The sequence below is a fragment of the Lemur catta genome, chromosome 11 (genome assembly GCF_020740605.2).
Source record: "Lemur catta isolate mLemCat1 chromosome 11, mLemCat1.pri, whole genome shotgun sequence".
NCBI classification, from domain to species: domain Eukaryota; kingdom Metazoa; phylum Chordata; class Mammalia; order Primates; family Lemuridae; genus Lemur; species Lemur catta.
The window spans coordinates 82,271,484-82,287,635 of record NC_059138.1 but is presented as its reverse complement, the minus strand read 5'-3'; the positions used below and the strand labels follow the sequence as shown (position 1 = coordinate 82,287,635).

Sequence of the window (16,152 nt, the reverse complement as noted above, 5' to 3'; positions counted from 1 at the left end):
TAGCTGCAGGTGTGCTTACAGGACACCCCTCTTCCCATGGGGAGGTTGTGCTTCCAGCACAGGCTAGAATCCTGGGCAGGGGGCCTCCCGTTCTGTATCACAGTCATGAAGGAGCTTGGCTAGCTTGAGGTCCTGCCTGCCGGCAGAAGCCCAGGAAAAATCACGGTATAGGGGAGGGTAAAAAGGAGTGAGGCCTGCTCCAGACTGCCTGATTGAGAGTCCCAGAGACATGCCTCTTACTAGATTAACCAGAAGCAGAAAAGAAAGACCTCTAATAAGCTCAATCATGAATGCAAAGGGAAAAGTTACAGCTGATATCACAGAAATAAAAAATATCATCTGTGAATACTATAAAAATCTCTATGTACATACACTTGAAAACATGGAGTAAATAGACAAATTCTTAGTAACACACAGGAAGAAATAGAATTCCTGAACAGAACAATATCAAGTACTGAAATTGAGGCAATAAAAAACTTTCCTAAAAGAAAAAGTACAGCACCAGATGGTTTCACACACAATTTTACCAGACCTACACAGAAAAAATGGTGCCTGTACTGCAGAAATTATTTCACAGCATTGACAAGGTAGGAATCCTCTTCAACATGTTTTACAAAGCCAACATCACCCTGATACCAAAGCCAGGAAAGAGCTGAACAAAAAAAGAAAACTACAGACCAATATCCCTTACAAATGTAGATGCAAAAATTTTCAACAAAATCCAAGCAAATAGAATTCAGCTGTTCATCAAAAAAATAATCTATCATGACCAAGTGGGCTTCATCCAAGATATGCAGGGATGGTTCAACATGTGCAAATCTATAAATGTAATTCACCACATAAATAGAAGTAAAATCAAAGACCATATAATGCTGTCAATAGACAGAGAAAATGCATTTGACAAAATTCAGCACCCTTTTATGATAAGAATGCTTGACAAAATAGTCACAGACACGACTTACCTCAAAATGATAAAAGCCATATAAAACAAACCCATAGCCAACATCATACCGAATGGAGAAAAATTGAAAGCATTCCCACTTAGAACTGGAACCAGACAAGCTTGCCCTCTATTACCACTTCTATTCAACATGGTGCTGGAAATCCTAGCCAGAGCAATCAGACAAGAGGAGGAAATCTAGGGCATCCAAATGGGAGAAGGGGAGGACAAACTGTCGCTCTTTGCTGATGATTTGATTTTATATCTAGAAGACCCCAAAGATTCTGCCAAGAGACTACTGGATTGATAAATAAGTTTAGCAAAGTCTCAGGTTACAAAATCAATACACTCAAATCAGTAGCATCGAAGTACACCAACAACAGTCACACTGAGAACCAAATAAAAGACTCCATACCTTTCACAATAGCAACAAAGAAAATAAAATATCTAGGAATATATTTCACTAAGAAGGTGAAAGACCTCTACAGGGAGAACTATGAAACACTGAGGAAAGAAATAGTAGAGGATGTAAACAGATGGAAAACCATACCATGGTCATAGATTGGCAGAATCAACTCTGTTAAAATGTCTATACTGCCCAAAGTGATATACAGATTCAATACAATCCCTATTAAAACACCAACATCATTTTTTGTAGAGCTAGAAAAAATAATTCTATGCTTCATATGGAAGAAAAGAAGACCCTATGTAGCAAAAGCAACCTTAATCAAGAACAAATTGGAAGGCATCAATTTACCACACTTCAAGCTATACTACAAGACTATAGTAACCAAAACAGTATGGTACTGGCACAAGAACAGAGACATGGATCAATGGAACAAGACTGAGAAGACAGATATAAAACCATTCTCAAATAGCCATCTGATCTTCCACAAAGCAGACAAAAATATACAATGGGAAAAAGAATCCCTATTCAATAAATGGTGTTGGGAAAATTGGATAACCACATGTAGAAGACTGAAATAGGATCCAAACCTCTCACCTCTCACAAAAATCAACTCAGGATGGATAATAGACTTAAACCTAAGGCATGAAACCATAAGAATTCTAGAAGAAAATGTTGGAAAAACTCTTAGAGAAATTGTCCTGGGCAAAGAATTTATGAAGAAGACCCAAAAAGCAATCACTGCAACAACAAAAATAAATAAACGGGATCTGATCAAATTAAAAAGCTTCTGCACAGCCAAAGAAACTATCACTAGAGCAAATAGACAACTTAACAGAATGGGAGAAAATATTGGCATGCTACACATCCGATAAAGGGCTGATAACTAGAATCTATATAGAACTCAGGAAAATCAGCAAGAAAAAATCAAACAACCCCATTAAAAAGTGGGCAAAGGACATGAACAGAACTTTTCAAAAGAAGATAGACAAATAGCCAGCAAACATATGAAGAAATGCTCAACATCTCTAATCATCAGGGAAATGCTAATCAAAACCACAATAAGATATTACCTAACTCCAGTGAGAAGAGCTTTTATCAAAAAGTCCCAAGCAACAAATCTTGGTGTGGATGCCAAGAGACAGGAACACTCATACACTGCCGGTGGAACTATAAACTAGTACAACCTCTATGGAAAGTAGTATGGAGATACCTCGAAGAACTAAAAGCAGAACTACCATTTGATCCAGCAATCCCACTACTGGGTATCTATCCAAAGGAAAAAGAAGGAATTCTATAAAAAATACATCTGCACTTGAATGTTTACAGCAGCACAATTCACAATTGCAAAGATATGGAAACAACCCAAGTGCCCATCAACACATGAGTGGATTAAGAAAATGTGGAATATGTATACCATGGCGTACTACTCATTCATAACAAAATTATAATATGAACTACCTCTTGTATTATCCTGAATGGATCTGGAGCCCATTCTTCTAAGTGAAGTATCACAAGAATGGAAAAACACACACATGTACTCACCATTAAATTGGTATTAATTGATCAACACTAATGTGCACATATCAGAAGTAACATTCATAGGGTGTCAGGCAGGTGGGAGAAGGGAAGAGGGGCTGGGTACATCCACACCTAACAGATGTGGGGCGTGCTGTCTGGGGGATGAGCACACTTGTTGGTAATGGAAAGGCAATTTATATAACCGATGCATTTGTACCTCCATAATACTCTGAAATTTTAAAAAACTGGAGAAAAGGAGAGAAAGAGTAAGTATATTCAGTTTTCTAACTGTCACAAAGGTAAAGGGTACCATTTAAAGAAGAAAAAAACACATAGTAGTAGAAGCTTAAGTAAGGAAAGAGGACTCATATATTTCTATAACAGAAAAATTTTTTTAAAAAACCACATCATGAAAAACAACAGTAAATGTAAAACAATGGATAAAGTAAATATAACTTAAAATAATACAACAGTTGCAATAAAACATGTTATTTTATAAATATATGAGAGTTTATCTTACCTCCTAAAAATATTTTCATGTAAGACCCAAAACAATAAAACTACTAGATGAAAACATAAAGGAAATGTTTCATGACATTAGTCTGGGCAAGGATTTTTGGATAGAACCTCAAAGGCACTTATAACAAAAGCAAAAATAGGCAAATGGGATTACATCTAACTAAAAAGCTTCTACATAGCAAAGGAAATAATCAACAGAGTTACAAGACAATCTATAGAATGGGAGAAGATATTCACAAACTATGCATCTGGCAAGTGATTAATATACAGAATATATAAGGAACTCAAATAACTTAAGCACAAAAAATAAATAAAATGATTAAAAAATTAGCAAAAGATCTAAATAGACATTTCTCAAAAGAAAACCTACAAATGACCAGCAGTGTAATAAAAATTGGTAAACATCACCTATAATCAGGGAAATGAAAATCAAAACCACAATGAGATATTATCTCACCTCAACTGGAATGCTTATACTCAAAAAGCCAAAAAATAACAAATGTCAGTGAGGATGTGGGGAAACGGGTACACTTAAAAACTACTGGTGTAAACAAAAATTAGTACAGCCATTATGGAAGAGTATGGAGGTTCCTCAAAAAATTTAAAATAGAACTACCATAAGATCCAGCCATCCCACTATTGGGTATTTATCCAAAGGGAAGGAAATCAGTGTATGAAAGGCATACTGGAACCCCCATGTTTATCTCAGCACTATTCATAATAGCCAAAATACGGAATCAACCAAGGGTCTATTGACAGTTGCACGGATAAAGAAAATGTTGTATACATATACAACAGAATACTATTCAGCCATAAAAATGAATGAAACCCTTTCATTTGCAGCAACTTAGATGAACCTGGAGGACATTATGTTAAGTTTAATAAGCCAGGCACAGAAAGACGAATACCACATGATCTCATTCATATGGAATATAAAGAAGTTGATTTCATAGAAGTAGAGAATAGAAGAGTGGTCACCAAAGGGTAGGGAGGAGGGAGACAGGTCAACGGATACAAAGTCAGTTAGGCATAAGTTCTCATGTTCTACTGCACAGTAAGGTAACAATAGTATGGTTAAAAATATTGTCTAGTCTATTTCAAAATATCTAGAAGAGAAGATTTTGAATGTTCTGATCACAAAGAAATGATAAAGGTGTGAGGTAACCAGATATGCTAAATACCCTGATTTTATTATTATACAATGGATACATGTATCAAAACATCGCCCTGTACTCCATAAACTGGTACAATTATTGTCAATTTAAATAATTTAACAGCAAAAAAATGAGCTGTGCACTGTTTTATTACAATGAATTTAGGTTTTTAAAAAATATTTTCAGAGTCATACATAAAAATCCAACTTTATTCTATATGTGAGACACACCTAAACAAACTAATTCAAAAAGGCTAAAAAATAAATAAAGAGGCAAAATATGTATCAGGCAAATGCAAATAATAAGAAAGGAGGGGATGTGGTCTTGATATAAGACAATATAGTGCTCAGGGCCCAAAGGATTAATGAGATGAAGAAGGAACTTGTATAATGCTAAAAACCAAAATTCACCGTGAATAGTTTTGAATATACAGATATCAAATAACAGAGTAGCCACCATTATAAATCAGAAACTACAAGAGAAATAGTCAGCAACATACCAAAATAGGTGACTAAACATCCCTAATACCCCAAGACAGACGAACTTGGCAAAATAAATAAAGTAAGGATATAGAAGACATGAACGAAACAGTAAGGTAGGTCATAGCTTGTATTCAAACTTTGCACCACGATAATAGAGAAGATCCCCTCTTCTCACAACACAGAATCTTCGCAAAAGTTTATCATATGATAGGTTCAACAAAACCATAATAATGTCAATAAAGAAATCATGCAAACAACATTCTTGAACCACAATATACCAAAGATAGTATTAATAGTAAGTAAAATAAAATTTCTCTTCTACCAGAATAATTTTTTTAAAAACATGTTTAAAAAATAAATTTATTTATTAAATAACTCTAAGGCCCAAGGGAAAATACAAACCAAATTGCAAAATTTCTAAACAACAATGATAGCGAAAACACTATGCATTAGACTATATGGGGTATAATTAAAGCAATAATCAGAAAAAAAAGCATAACTTTAAAAATTTATATCAATAAACACTAAAGAATTAAAATGAATTAAATATTCAACTCAAAAAGCTAGAAGAATAACAAAAAATTACTAGAAAATAGAAGGAAAGGAACAATAAAGATAAAATAAAAAAAATCAGTTAGAAAAGAGAAAAACAATAGAATTCATAAATAAATTATATTATTATTACTTGGAAGATAATAAACTAAGAAATGGCAAGGTAGAAATAATCATTGAAATAGAGGAAATATGATAAATTACTTCACAAACTATGTAGATGGAATGAATAATTTCCTAGGAAACTACAATTTAACAAAATTAGCGGTAGTGACAATAGAAGGTAAGGTGACCAAAGAATTATAAACGTACAAAAGTAGCAGGCGTAGATGTTTTTACAGGAAAATTTTACCAAACCTTCAAATACTAACCCCAGTGCTGCTCAGATCTTTCAGAGGACTGAGAAAGATGTTCACATTTTTTAATGATGTACTCCATTGTTATTTAAACCTGATAAAACTTTCACAAAAGATGAAAAGTACAAACCAATCTCACTTTTAAGTCTCGACACCAAAAAATTCCAAATGAAACATAAGCAATATAGAATCCAAAAGCATATTAAAAATGTGTCATGACAAATGGCAAATGGAAGGATAACTCAATATTTGAAATATCATTAACATGATTTTCCATATTAATATATCTATGGAAAATATCAGTCATCATTTCCATCAATTCTGAATAGAAATTGAGCAAAATTCAATATCATTTTTGATTAAGAGAGAGACAAAGAGACAGATGAAGGAGGGAAGGAGAGGGACAGAGAGAACAAATATGACAAAGTTTATTGTTGAATCCAGATGGAGGGATATGGGTATTCAGTGCAACTTTTCTGCTTTTGGATTTTCTGTTTCTTTTTTGTTTTCTTTCTGCTTGTAAATTTTGAAAAATTTCACAAAATTTGGAGAAAAATTTATACATAAACTTTTATTTTTAAATATTTACCTCTTTGTTCACGTGTTGCATGAGGTTTAATCAATGCTAAAGTGCTCTGAAGAGGAAAGAAATGCTCTATTTCCCTCTCAGCAGTTTCTAATGAATCACTTCCATACAACTGGTTGACAGGCAAACTTCCCATTGCAAACTGTGCACATAAACTTTGAAAAGGAAGTCAAGTTCAAAAGTTTTATTTTAAAGCATAACATAACAAACATAACATAACACTATACGAGTTGTTCAAAAGTTATCAAACAGCAACTAATTCCACATTTAGGCGCTGTGCAAAAGGAAGTGACCACAGAGTGGCTTAGGGCAGGCTACTTCCTTTCAAGGAGGTAATAGTCATTAGGAAAAAGGGATGTGATCAAATCATGATGACAATGGATATTGACAGATAACTATGAAAGAGGAATGAATGCCTTGCGTAGTGAAAAAGTTCATATGTAGAATCCTGGTAGTACTACTTTCTTGTCGCGTGATATCAGAGAGTTACTTAACTTCTCTATGCTCTAGTTGTCTCACATATAAATATGATAATAAAATCTGTTTTAGAAGGTGATGTTGAGGATGCAATCGGATGATGTGCTTGAACTACATGGTACATATTGAGCTCTGAATAAATATTTCTTTACCTGCTACTACCATTAAATATTATCAAGCATTACGTGGCATTTGACTCTAAACCAAAGATACCAAATTATAAACACTGAATCCAGGAGATACTGCAAAGGGACCCTCCAGGTGAGCAAGTGCAGCAATAAAAGAGGAGCACAGAGGACGGCTTTGGGGCGAGAGGTAGGAGTGACGCTGATGATACCGAATGATCCGCGTCAGGTTAGGCAGTTTATTGTGCTTCAGCTTCTTTTCCTGTAGACGAGTATGTATCTCCTAAATCAATTGCTGTTGTTTGGTATTTTTTTGGTTGTCCTTTTTTTTCTGCCTTTCTCTCTATCTATGCATATTTCAGTAGAAAAGATGCTCATTGCCCATTTCATTTTTTGCCAATTAAACATAGTCCTAGGCAGTCAACCAATAAAATCCATTGATGGTGAATAATGCTCATTTCTGCTGATAGTGATGTGAATTCACGTCACTAGAAACTTGGCTTTCTGTCCTCAGCTTCGAGATCCTCCTCTTGCCTATGTGGTTTGTTTCAGTGACCCATTCAGATTTCTTTTCGGCCTTATTAGACATGACCTTCCCATTTGGCCCTTGGCTATTCCCATACCACTCAATTTGGAGATAGTTCCAATCCTAGTCCCTGGAGCCTGTGATTTCCAGAGGTGAAAGATTTGCACAATGAATGAGTGAAATAGCCTAAGTCATTTTGAGCACCTACTCTGTTGAAGGCAGAGCACTCAACCAGCCTCTCTGTTAGGCTGTTAAACATCTCTGTTGGTAAAAGTGGAGGGAGGAAGGCTGGGCAAAGGGGTGAGAATGAGGGGTTACTTGTGCAAGTGATATGCAAGTGATCGTATTTCAGATAAATCAATTCAGAGCATAGAATTTGATAAGCAAATGCAAGAATGGGGCAGATCTCTGTTGACAAGAGTTACTTCTAAAGCAGCCTTTTAAAGCTGGGTGGAGCCAAGAAACTGGAAAAGGGGGGACCGATCAAAAATAACAGTCAAGATTATTTGTGAACTTGTGGGAATTTTCACTATGACAGTGGAGGAGAGCGGGTGTAGTCACTGAGCGCCTCCATCTGGAGAAAATGTCTCGGACTGGTTCAGCCTCCATACTCGGAGCCAGTGTCTAGACCACAATGCCCATAGGCATAGGCCTTGTGCTGACAGTAATTCCTCTCTCTGTTGCCATTCATTGCTGCATTCTATTGAGAGCTTCCATCATCACCACTTGTAGAACACTCTATCCTTGCTATCCTTCACAGGAACTGTCTGGCACATGGGCAAAGGCATAAGTGAATAGGGCTAAAAAGGGGGTAACCTGTGTCCATGCAGGACAAGTCAGATTCAAGTACACCCTTACCCAAAAGAAAGCACTTCAACGTTTATGTAAGTGAGGCTTCATAAGTACTGCTATTTATTGTGCCAACATCTATGTCACGTTTGCTGTGCCTTACAGAGAATCTCTATTTTTGCACACCTAAAGGGAGGGTCTTTCTTCCCCTGAATTGAATCCTGCCCTGAAGTCAGCACCAAGGATGCAGGGGAATTGAAATTCAGTTTGCTTCTATTAGCTACATGCCAAGCATGGAGATCTGTGAGATAATTATTCCCATCCTCCAGATGATACCAAGCCAAGCAGATAAGCTCAAAAAAATATTGAAACAGTGCCCCCCATGTGCCAGGTAATGAGCTAGATGTTGAGTTAATTACAAAGTTTAGCTGATTTCTAAGATTCATAAATAAACTAACTTAGTAAATGTTCCCACCAAATTGTAGAGTACATATTCATTTAGTCATCCTTGTCTTGAAACTTATGATCAACTAAAGAACCTGCGGCTACCAACACAACCCTTTAGATCTTCTAAATAGCAGGTGGGATAGGTATTTCTCCCAAGAGATGACCTGTTGGATGAGTATCCACCTCTTAGTTCCCAGGCCCAAACCAAGCTTCCCACAACCTTTTTATTGAGAAACCTTGGCCGTCTTCAGGCTGACAATGGGCCAGACCTCCAGTCATAAGCAGTCCACTGCTTCCTCAGCAAAGGTAGCTTTCCTGAGACACTCCCTTGGACTAGATCTGCGGTTCCTGTACTCCATGTCTTAAAGGAAATTAAATGGATCCCATGAAAAAAGTTAGGGGCCCATGATACGAATCCTACCTCTGTGGATGATTTTTATTAGCTTCTTCAACAGTTATTGGTCCCAGTAACTCTTTCCAGTGTTGCAAGCCATTGCTTCTTAATAAAACAAGGGCTAGAGATGGACCACTGTTAGAAAAGGAAAAAAATAATAATCATAGGTAACAAAAGTGTGGCTCAGTAGCTAATTACATATGGGTAATGCAAATATATGCCACTAAACAGACTAAAATATGTAAAAAACAATCCTTTTAACAGGGGTCTAAAATTGATTTCCACTGGTACATTTATAAAAGAATGGAAGCAGAGAAAGGAAGGGAAGTCCTTTGTTCTTATAGGTGGTTCCTTCATTGGTCCCATACTCCTGCTGGTTTATATACCCTTGCTGGATGTCTGCCTCAGCTGCCATTTTTCAATTATTCTTCTGAAAGCCTGGCAGATTTCTAGCATCTCATTCCTCTCCCAGAACTGGTTATCTGTAGGATTACCAAAGCCCTTGAGAGTCAGTCATTTCTCTACTTGGACTCGATGATGTTGCACACCCAGGATTTCTGGTGTTCAACTCAACTGGGCTACAGCAACTTCCCCTGGAACCTGCTCATTGCTCCAGTAACCTTCCAGGAAGACTAGAGGAGACAGACTGTTGAACAAAGAATAAGATGGGAGCACGACTGTTAAAGAAGTAGACTCAGAATATGATTACAGAATTGAGAGATTTGGAAACTTGAACAGAAAGGAGGCTTAAGAGAAGGTTTAAATGATTCAAAAAATAAATCAGACTAAACCTGAACTCTACCTGGTCATGTATTCTATAAGTTTCTCAAAATAGTTTTCATGTTCATATTCCTTGCACAGCATATGTGCTTCCTGTTTTGATAATATTATTTGTCTTTGATCCAGTATTTTGAAGCCTTCCTCCTCAATAACATGCAAAATTTCCTCTAAATAAAAACAGTCACATAATAAGTTTTAAATTTGTAGGTTACTGGTTATATACACAATACATGATATATTATAATAACAGCATATAATGTATTTTATTCTCATAGGAAATTTAAAAATTTGCAAAAATAGCTTCTTAGATTTCAATTTAAAGTGAACAATACCTTTTAACATCTCAAATTATAATGCTATTTCCAGTTTCTCATCACACAGTAATCATATACACTCACATACATGCACATAAAGGTATCTCAATAACATTTTCTCTGGCTATCTGTGCACACGCATGTGTGTGTGTGTGTGTGTGTGTGTGTGTGTACAGAGAGTAACCTAAATAACCAACCAACACAATTATGCAAGTCTTTATGCATAATTTTTATATTCAATAGCCCTTACTTTGTTTGTCCCACTTGGGAGAAACAAGCTGATTGAATACCCAAAAATAATTCTCAATCTCCTTCTCTCTTGTCTGCTTCCCACTATGGAAGCCTTGACAAACCAATACTCACTTCTTCATATTTCCTTATGGGAAGTATGGCAATGTGACCCAGATATGGTCAAGTATACATAAATGAAGTACGCTGTGGATTCTTCTGAGAAAGGCATCCAGGGGAGAACCTTTCAGCCCCACACCACCTTCTGATTCCTACTTTGGAACACTTGGGGGACATGATGCTTGGAGCTGGGACAGCCACTTTGCAACAAGGAGCAATAGGCCAAAAGCACAAATGCTGACTCAGAGCCTGGGCAGCCTTATGCCCCTGATCAAGCCAAAAAACACATGCCAACTGATATAGTACCTCTCCAGGAAATAAACTAAGCAAACAGTTGAAAAGAAAGAGTGAAACTAACAAGGTCTCATGCACAGTAATACCATTTAAGCAATAATTTACTTCAAAACTACCTCACAGACAAGAAAATGAAAAAGAAAACACAACATTTATATAGTTCTTAAAATTTAAAAATATGGAATCATATTAATTCTTAAAGGACACTGAAGTTTTTTTAATAATTATTAAATTTTATAAAAGATTTCTCATAAACTGATGATAACAGTTTAAAAAGTGACAACTAGTCTTCAAGAAATGGTCATATAATAGGTTCTTGTAGTAACTGATGATAAAAGCCAAGAAAAAATATTCAGGGAAGGTAAATCTGCATGAAGCTAAAGAAAGTAGACCTAACGGCAGAGTGGTCGATTGACCGCCCTTGAGAGTACTTGAGATGCCTCCCCTAGTTTGCACTCTCTCAGTTAGGTGATCAGAAAAGAATTAAAAACCAGGTATATAGAGCATCCTCAGTAACCAACTGGTAAATTGAAAAGGCATTGGGGTTATTTGCAAGATGGTATTAAGTTTCTTGACCTCACCGTTAGAGGATTAAGTTCCACTTTAAATTCCATGATGGATATACTAACAAGTATTTTATTTTGTTTCATAATGGTCTTGAGGATCTTCAAACATCATCTCAAGCATTCCACTGACATTATCTGATACTGTATTCAGTGACAGGTATGGAGAAACAGAGAATGCCTGGTTCTAGATAAAGGCATCCAGCAGTTGTATAGAAGTTTTATGGAATAACCTCGCCTATAAATATCATATTTCAAAGCTAGAACAATTTGATATCTTACTTCTCATCAATTACAGGCAAATTTCTAAGCAAGATGGTTAGTAGTTAAATCAATGCATAAAAATCAGTACATTCTTATGTGCTACACAATCTTGAAAAAAAAATTGAGCAAACATAAAGGGAAACAATTCTTCAAGTATCTAAATGAAGCAAACCACCACCGCCAACAACAAAAACAAATTATCTACAAAGGAACAAAAACCAGGCCAACAGCAGACTTTTTCTCTGTAATACAAAAGGCCAAAAGTCAGTGAACCAAAGTCTATAGGTTTGGGGGTGGGGGATTTATAAAACACACACACACACACACACACACACGGCCAAGTAAGTTTTATTTCATATATAAAGGTAATAGAAAGACATTTTCAGGTATGTTAGAGCTCAGAAAACAAAACCACTAGGTACATATCTTTTTTTAAAAATGTGTTTAAATATATGCTCCAGATAAATGAGACATAAAATATAACTAAGTGGCTAAAAAGTGGGAAATTAATGCACTTTTTAAGGACTGTGGGAAGCTTGAAAACCAGTTTAGATAAAAAAAAAATTCTAAATACATCAGCTGTAAACCTGATTACAAAAAATATGAATTGCAAAATATCATCAAAAGATAATACATGAATTATAAAAAGTAACTTAACCACCATCTCTGTGTATTAAAACCTCAAATATCAGTAATAAAAGCACAGAAATTGGATCAGGTTGAGAATGAAGAGAAGAAATAAAACTCTGCTAAACTCAAAACTTAATGATTTACTCTTGATTTTTAAAAATAATTCAATAGAGTTTAAACATAATTCAAAAAGAGTAAAAGCAATCATAAGTAGAACTGAAAAAAGGATATTTATCTTCCTAAATACTAGAAAAGATAATAGCAAGAAATGTTTAGTTCTTATAGCAAAATACAGAACCCAAAGATTATACCAAGGAAGTATAAAAAACAGAAATAATAACATAGGTTGTAATAATAAAACTAGATGAATTAAAATTCACTGATTTAATTAAATAGAATTTAAATTCATTTTATTAATTTAAAAAGATTCTCAGATTAAGTCCAATCCATATCCGAATTACACACATAGAATACTGAATATTACGAATTATGTGTCAAAGTTTAAAGTAGGAATGTTTTCATTACCAAATAATAAGGAATTATAACAAATTGATGAAAATTCAAATTCAGAAGTTAGAAAAGAAACCAAAATAGAAACCATATAAGGTATCAAAAATGAACACAAATCCATTATTACAAATAAAAACAAAAATTAAGTAATTATCAAAGAAAAACAAATTGCCCTTTGAAAAAGATTCTAAATTTGTTTCTAACAAATCTAATCAAGGAAAAGTGAAAAATACTCAAACAAACCACATTATTATTGAGAAATGGGTGCAGCTACCTATCATGATATTAAAACAAATTTTGGTGTAATGCTATATAAACCTGATGATAGTATATTTGAAAGTCAAGAAATGGATGAATTTCAAGGAACGTACAAATTGCCAAAAACTGTACCAAGAAGTTTTAAAAACTGAAATATAAATAACCATGGAAGAAATTTTAAAAATTGTGTAAAAGCCTGCCTGTCCCCCAAAATTGAGGATCAGTTTGGGTAGCTTTATTAATATATTTTAAGTTCTCTATATTTCGTCCAATGTGTAAAACTCTCTCAGTGTGCTTAACAAAAAGGAAAAATAGAATAATCCTACTATAATACCTGGGAAAGACTAAAGAACATTATTATTAACCTAAGTATTACCAAATCAACATAGCATGGTGTATACCACGAGTCATTAAAGTTTATTCTAGGAAACTAAAGAACATTAGGAAATCTGTTACAATTGTTTCAAGAGGTCAATAGGTCAAAGCAGAAATAATATTTTATGTCTAACTCAGCAAATATCAACAAAAGCATTGGATTACATTCAAAATCTTTTTGTATCACTTTCTTGTAAACTAGAAATAAACAACAAAAAAGATAAAAAATACGTTTCTGAAATCAAAAGCCAACAACATCATTAAAAACACTGGAAGCATTAATAGCAGTCAGGGAAAAATTAGACAAGAGGTTACCATGACAGCTGTTAATTATTTAACCTTTTTTATGGACATACTACACAATCCATAAAGATAAGAAAATTGAATAAAATGGAGAAAATTATGTTTGCACATTAGTTGTTTGGAAATTTCAAGTGTCTATTTTAAAGAGGCAAAATATTTACAATTAATATAATTCAGTATGGCAGTCAGTAAGAAAAAATACACAGAAGTCACTTTCTTATGTAGAAAATAAAAGTAGGTAGAAATGATATAATTCACCATTAACAACAACAAAAATAGCAACAACAACAAATTTGGAATAACCCTAAAAAGCAGTATCTGGGCACTAAAAGAGCAACAACAACCTATAAACAACTGACATTTACTGAATGCGTACTTTGGAGCAAAGCACTTTATATCTATTACTATATTTGATTTAAAAATGTGATATGAACTATATAAAGAAAATTACACCTTAGTAATAGATTAATAAAAAATATAATAGATGAGCTAAGTAAAGCTGTATTGAACTTCTTGAAAATAAATGAGAATATGATGAAGATTTTAATTTTATCTAAGTTAAATAATACACACAGACTTTGCTATGGACTTTTTTTAGTGATCCAGAACACTAAAATATCAATAACATCCAGAAATTTATTGAAAAAGAAGAGTGAAGAGTTACCACCCACTACCAAATGGCTATTTACAAAATAAATAAAATATGTCAAATTTACTTCTTTAATGACAGCTTGTTCTGATTTCATCGTCTGTAATCTCTCACCTCAATGTCTAGTCTAACTTTTGCTGCAAGCACTCAGTTGAAACTGCTCAAGGTGATCCTCTTCCTGGCTAACACAAACTCAGTGTTTTGGCCCCAGGTTAAACAATGCTTCCTCTGAGAAGCTTTATGTAACCTTCCCTTTACTTGGCTAAGCCACATTTATCCTTCCAGTTGAATGTGGTCTGCGTGTCCCACCTGCGTGCTCACGCAGTGCCATGACCATGTTTTATCATAGCACTTTCCACACTCTATCATGACGGCCTATGTGGTTAGGTGTGTTCTGCACCAGACACTGTTGGGTTAGTCAGGATAAAGATATTAATACAAATCAAACCAAAAATTCTAGTTGCTTAACACAACAGAGATACACCTATTGCCTATGCTCCGTGTCCATTAATAAAGCTGCAAGGGTGGCTCTGCTCTTCACGGTCACTCATCATGCTTACGAAGGCTCTACCATTTATGCTCACGTCAACTGGAATGTGAGTCTGCCTTGGTCATCATTGCAGGGGGAAGAGAAATGGAATATTTATTGTAACAGGATTTTTATAGCCTTAGTCCAGAAGGGACACACACCACTTCCGCTTACAGTTGACTACACAAAACTAATCACATGGCACCATTCAGATGCGAAGGACTGAAGGAAGAATGCAGTGTGTCGTGTGCCCAGACTGCAGGGCGGAGGGGGTGGTTTGGTGGCGGGATGCTAGCAGAGTCTACTATGGCACTAATCTCAGCATACGCAGTAACTCTTTTTCAGCATTATATTTCCAATACCTAGGAGTGTATTATCGGCCAAATGGCAAATGCTCAATAAATATTTTTATAAGTGAATGAGCAAAGGCTTTATTAGCATAAAAGAATTAAAACTTTAAATGGGTGAATTATATAGTATGTAAGTTATATTTCAAAAAAAAAAGTTATAACAATCATTAGAACTTCAGCCCAGGTGAGGGAGTGAGATCCTGTCTCTTAAAAGAATAATAATTAAAAATCAATAGAAAAACAAATTAGAGAAGTCTTAAAAGTTTATTGATGTGTTTGAATAAGTAAAATGTAAATGCAAATAAAAAACTAAGATGAAATATTAGACATACTAAAAATGACAGGATCAGTACCCTTAAAATATAAAATACACTGTTCAAACTCAATCCTGAATAATAGGACAATATCAGTGAATAATAGGACAATATCAGTAAGCTCTGAGTTAAAAATGATTTTAAATTGCATGGAAAGATGTCCAACCTCATTTTTAATCAACACACACACACACACACACACATATGCATATATATTTAAATAAGGATATTCCATTTGCCAATTAAATTGTTGATGATTATGAAGATACAATTACCTAATACTAACAAGATGGGGAATAAATTAGTATTGTACTTTCGGAAAGCAATATGACATATATATAAAAGTCTTTATATGGTCACATTCTTTCACACAATCATCTCACTTCTAGACATATCA

At 34.7% G+C, this 16,152-nt stretch overlaps 1 protein-coding gene across 1 annotated transcript in view; it reads right to left on the bottom strand.

Moving 5' to 3' along the window:
* Nucleotides 1-16,152, bottom strand: part of NME8 (NME/NM23 family member 8) — a 54,553-nt gene that overhangs the window by 6,127 nt on the left and 32,274 nt on the right. The window contains exons 11-13 of the mRNA XM_045564321.1: nucleotides 10,077-10,221; nucleotides 9,302-9,409; nucleotides 6,520-6,671 (exon numbers count right to left, since the gene is read on the bottom strand). Coding sequence (XP_045420277.1) covers nucleotides 6,520-6,671; nucleotides 9,302-9,409; nucleotides 10,077-10,221 — 405 coding nt within the window. The remainder of the gene's footprint in view (nucleotides 1-6,519; nucleotides 6,672-9,301; nucleotides 9,410-10,076; nucleotides 10,222-16,152) is intronic.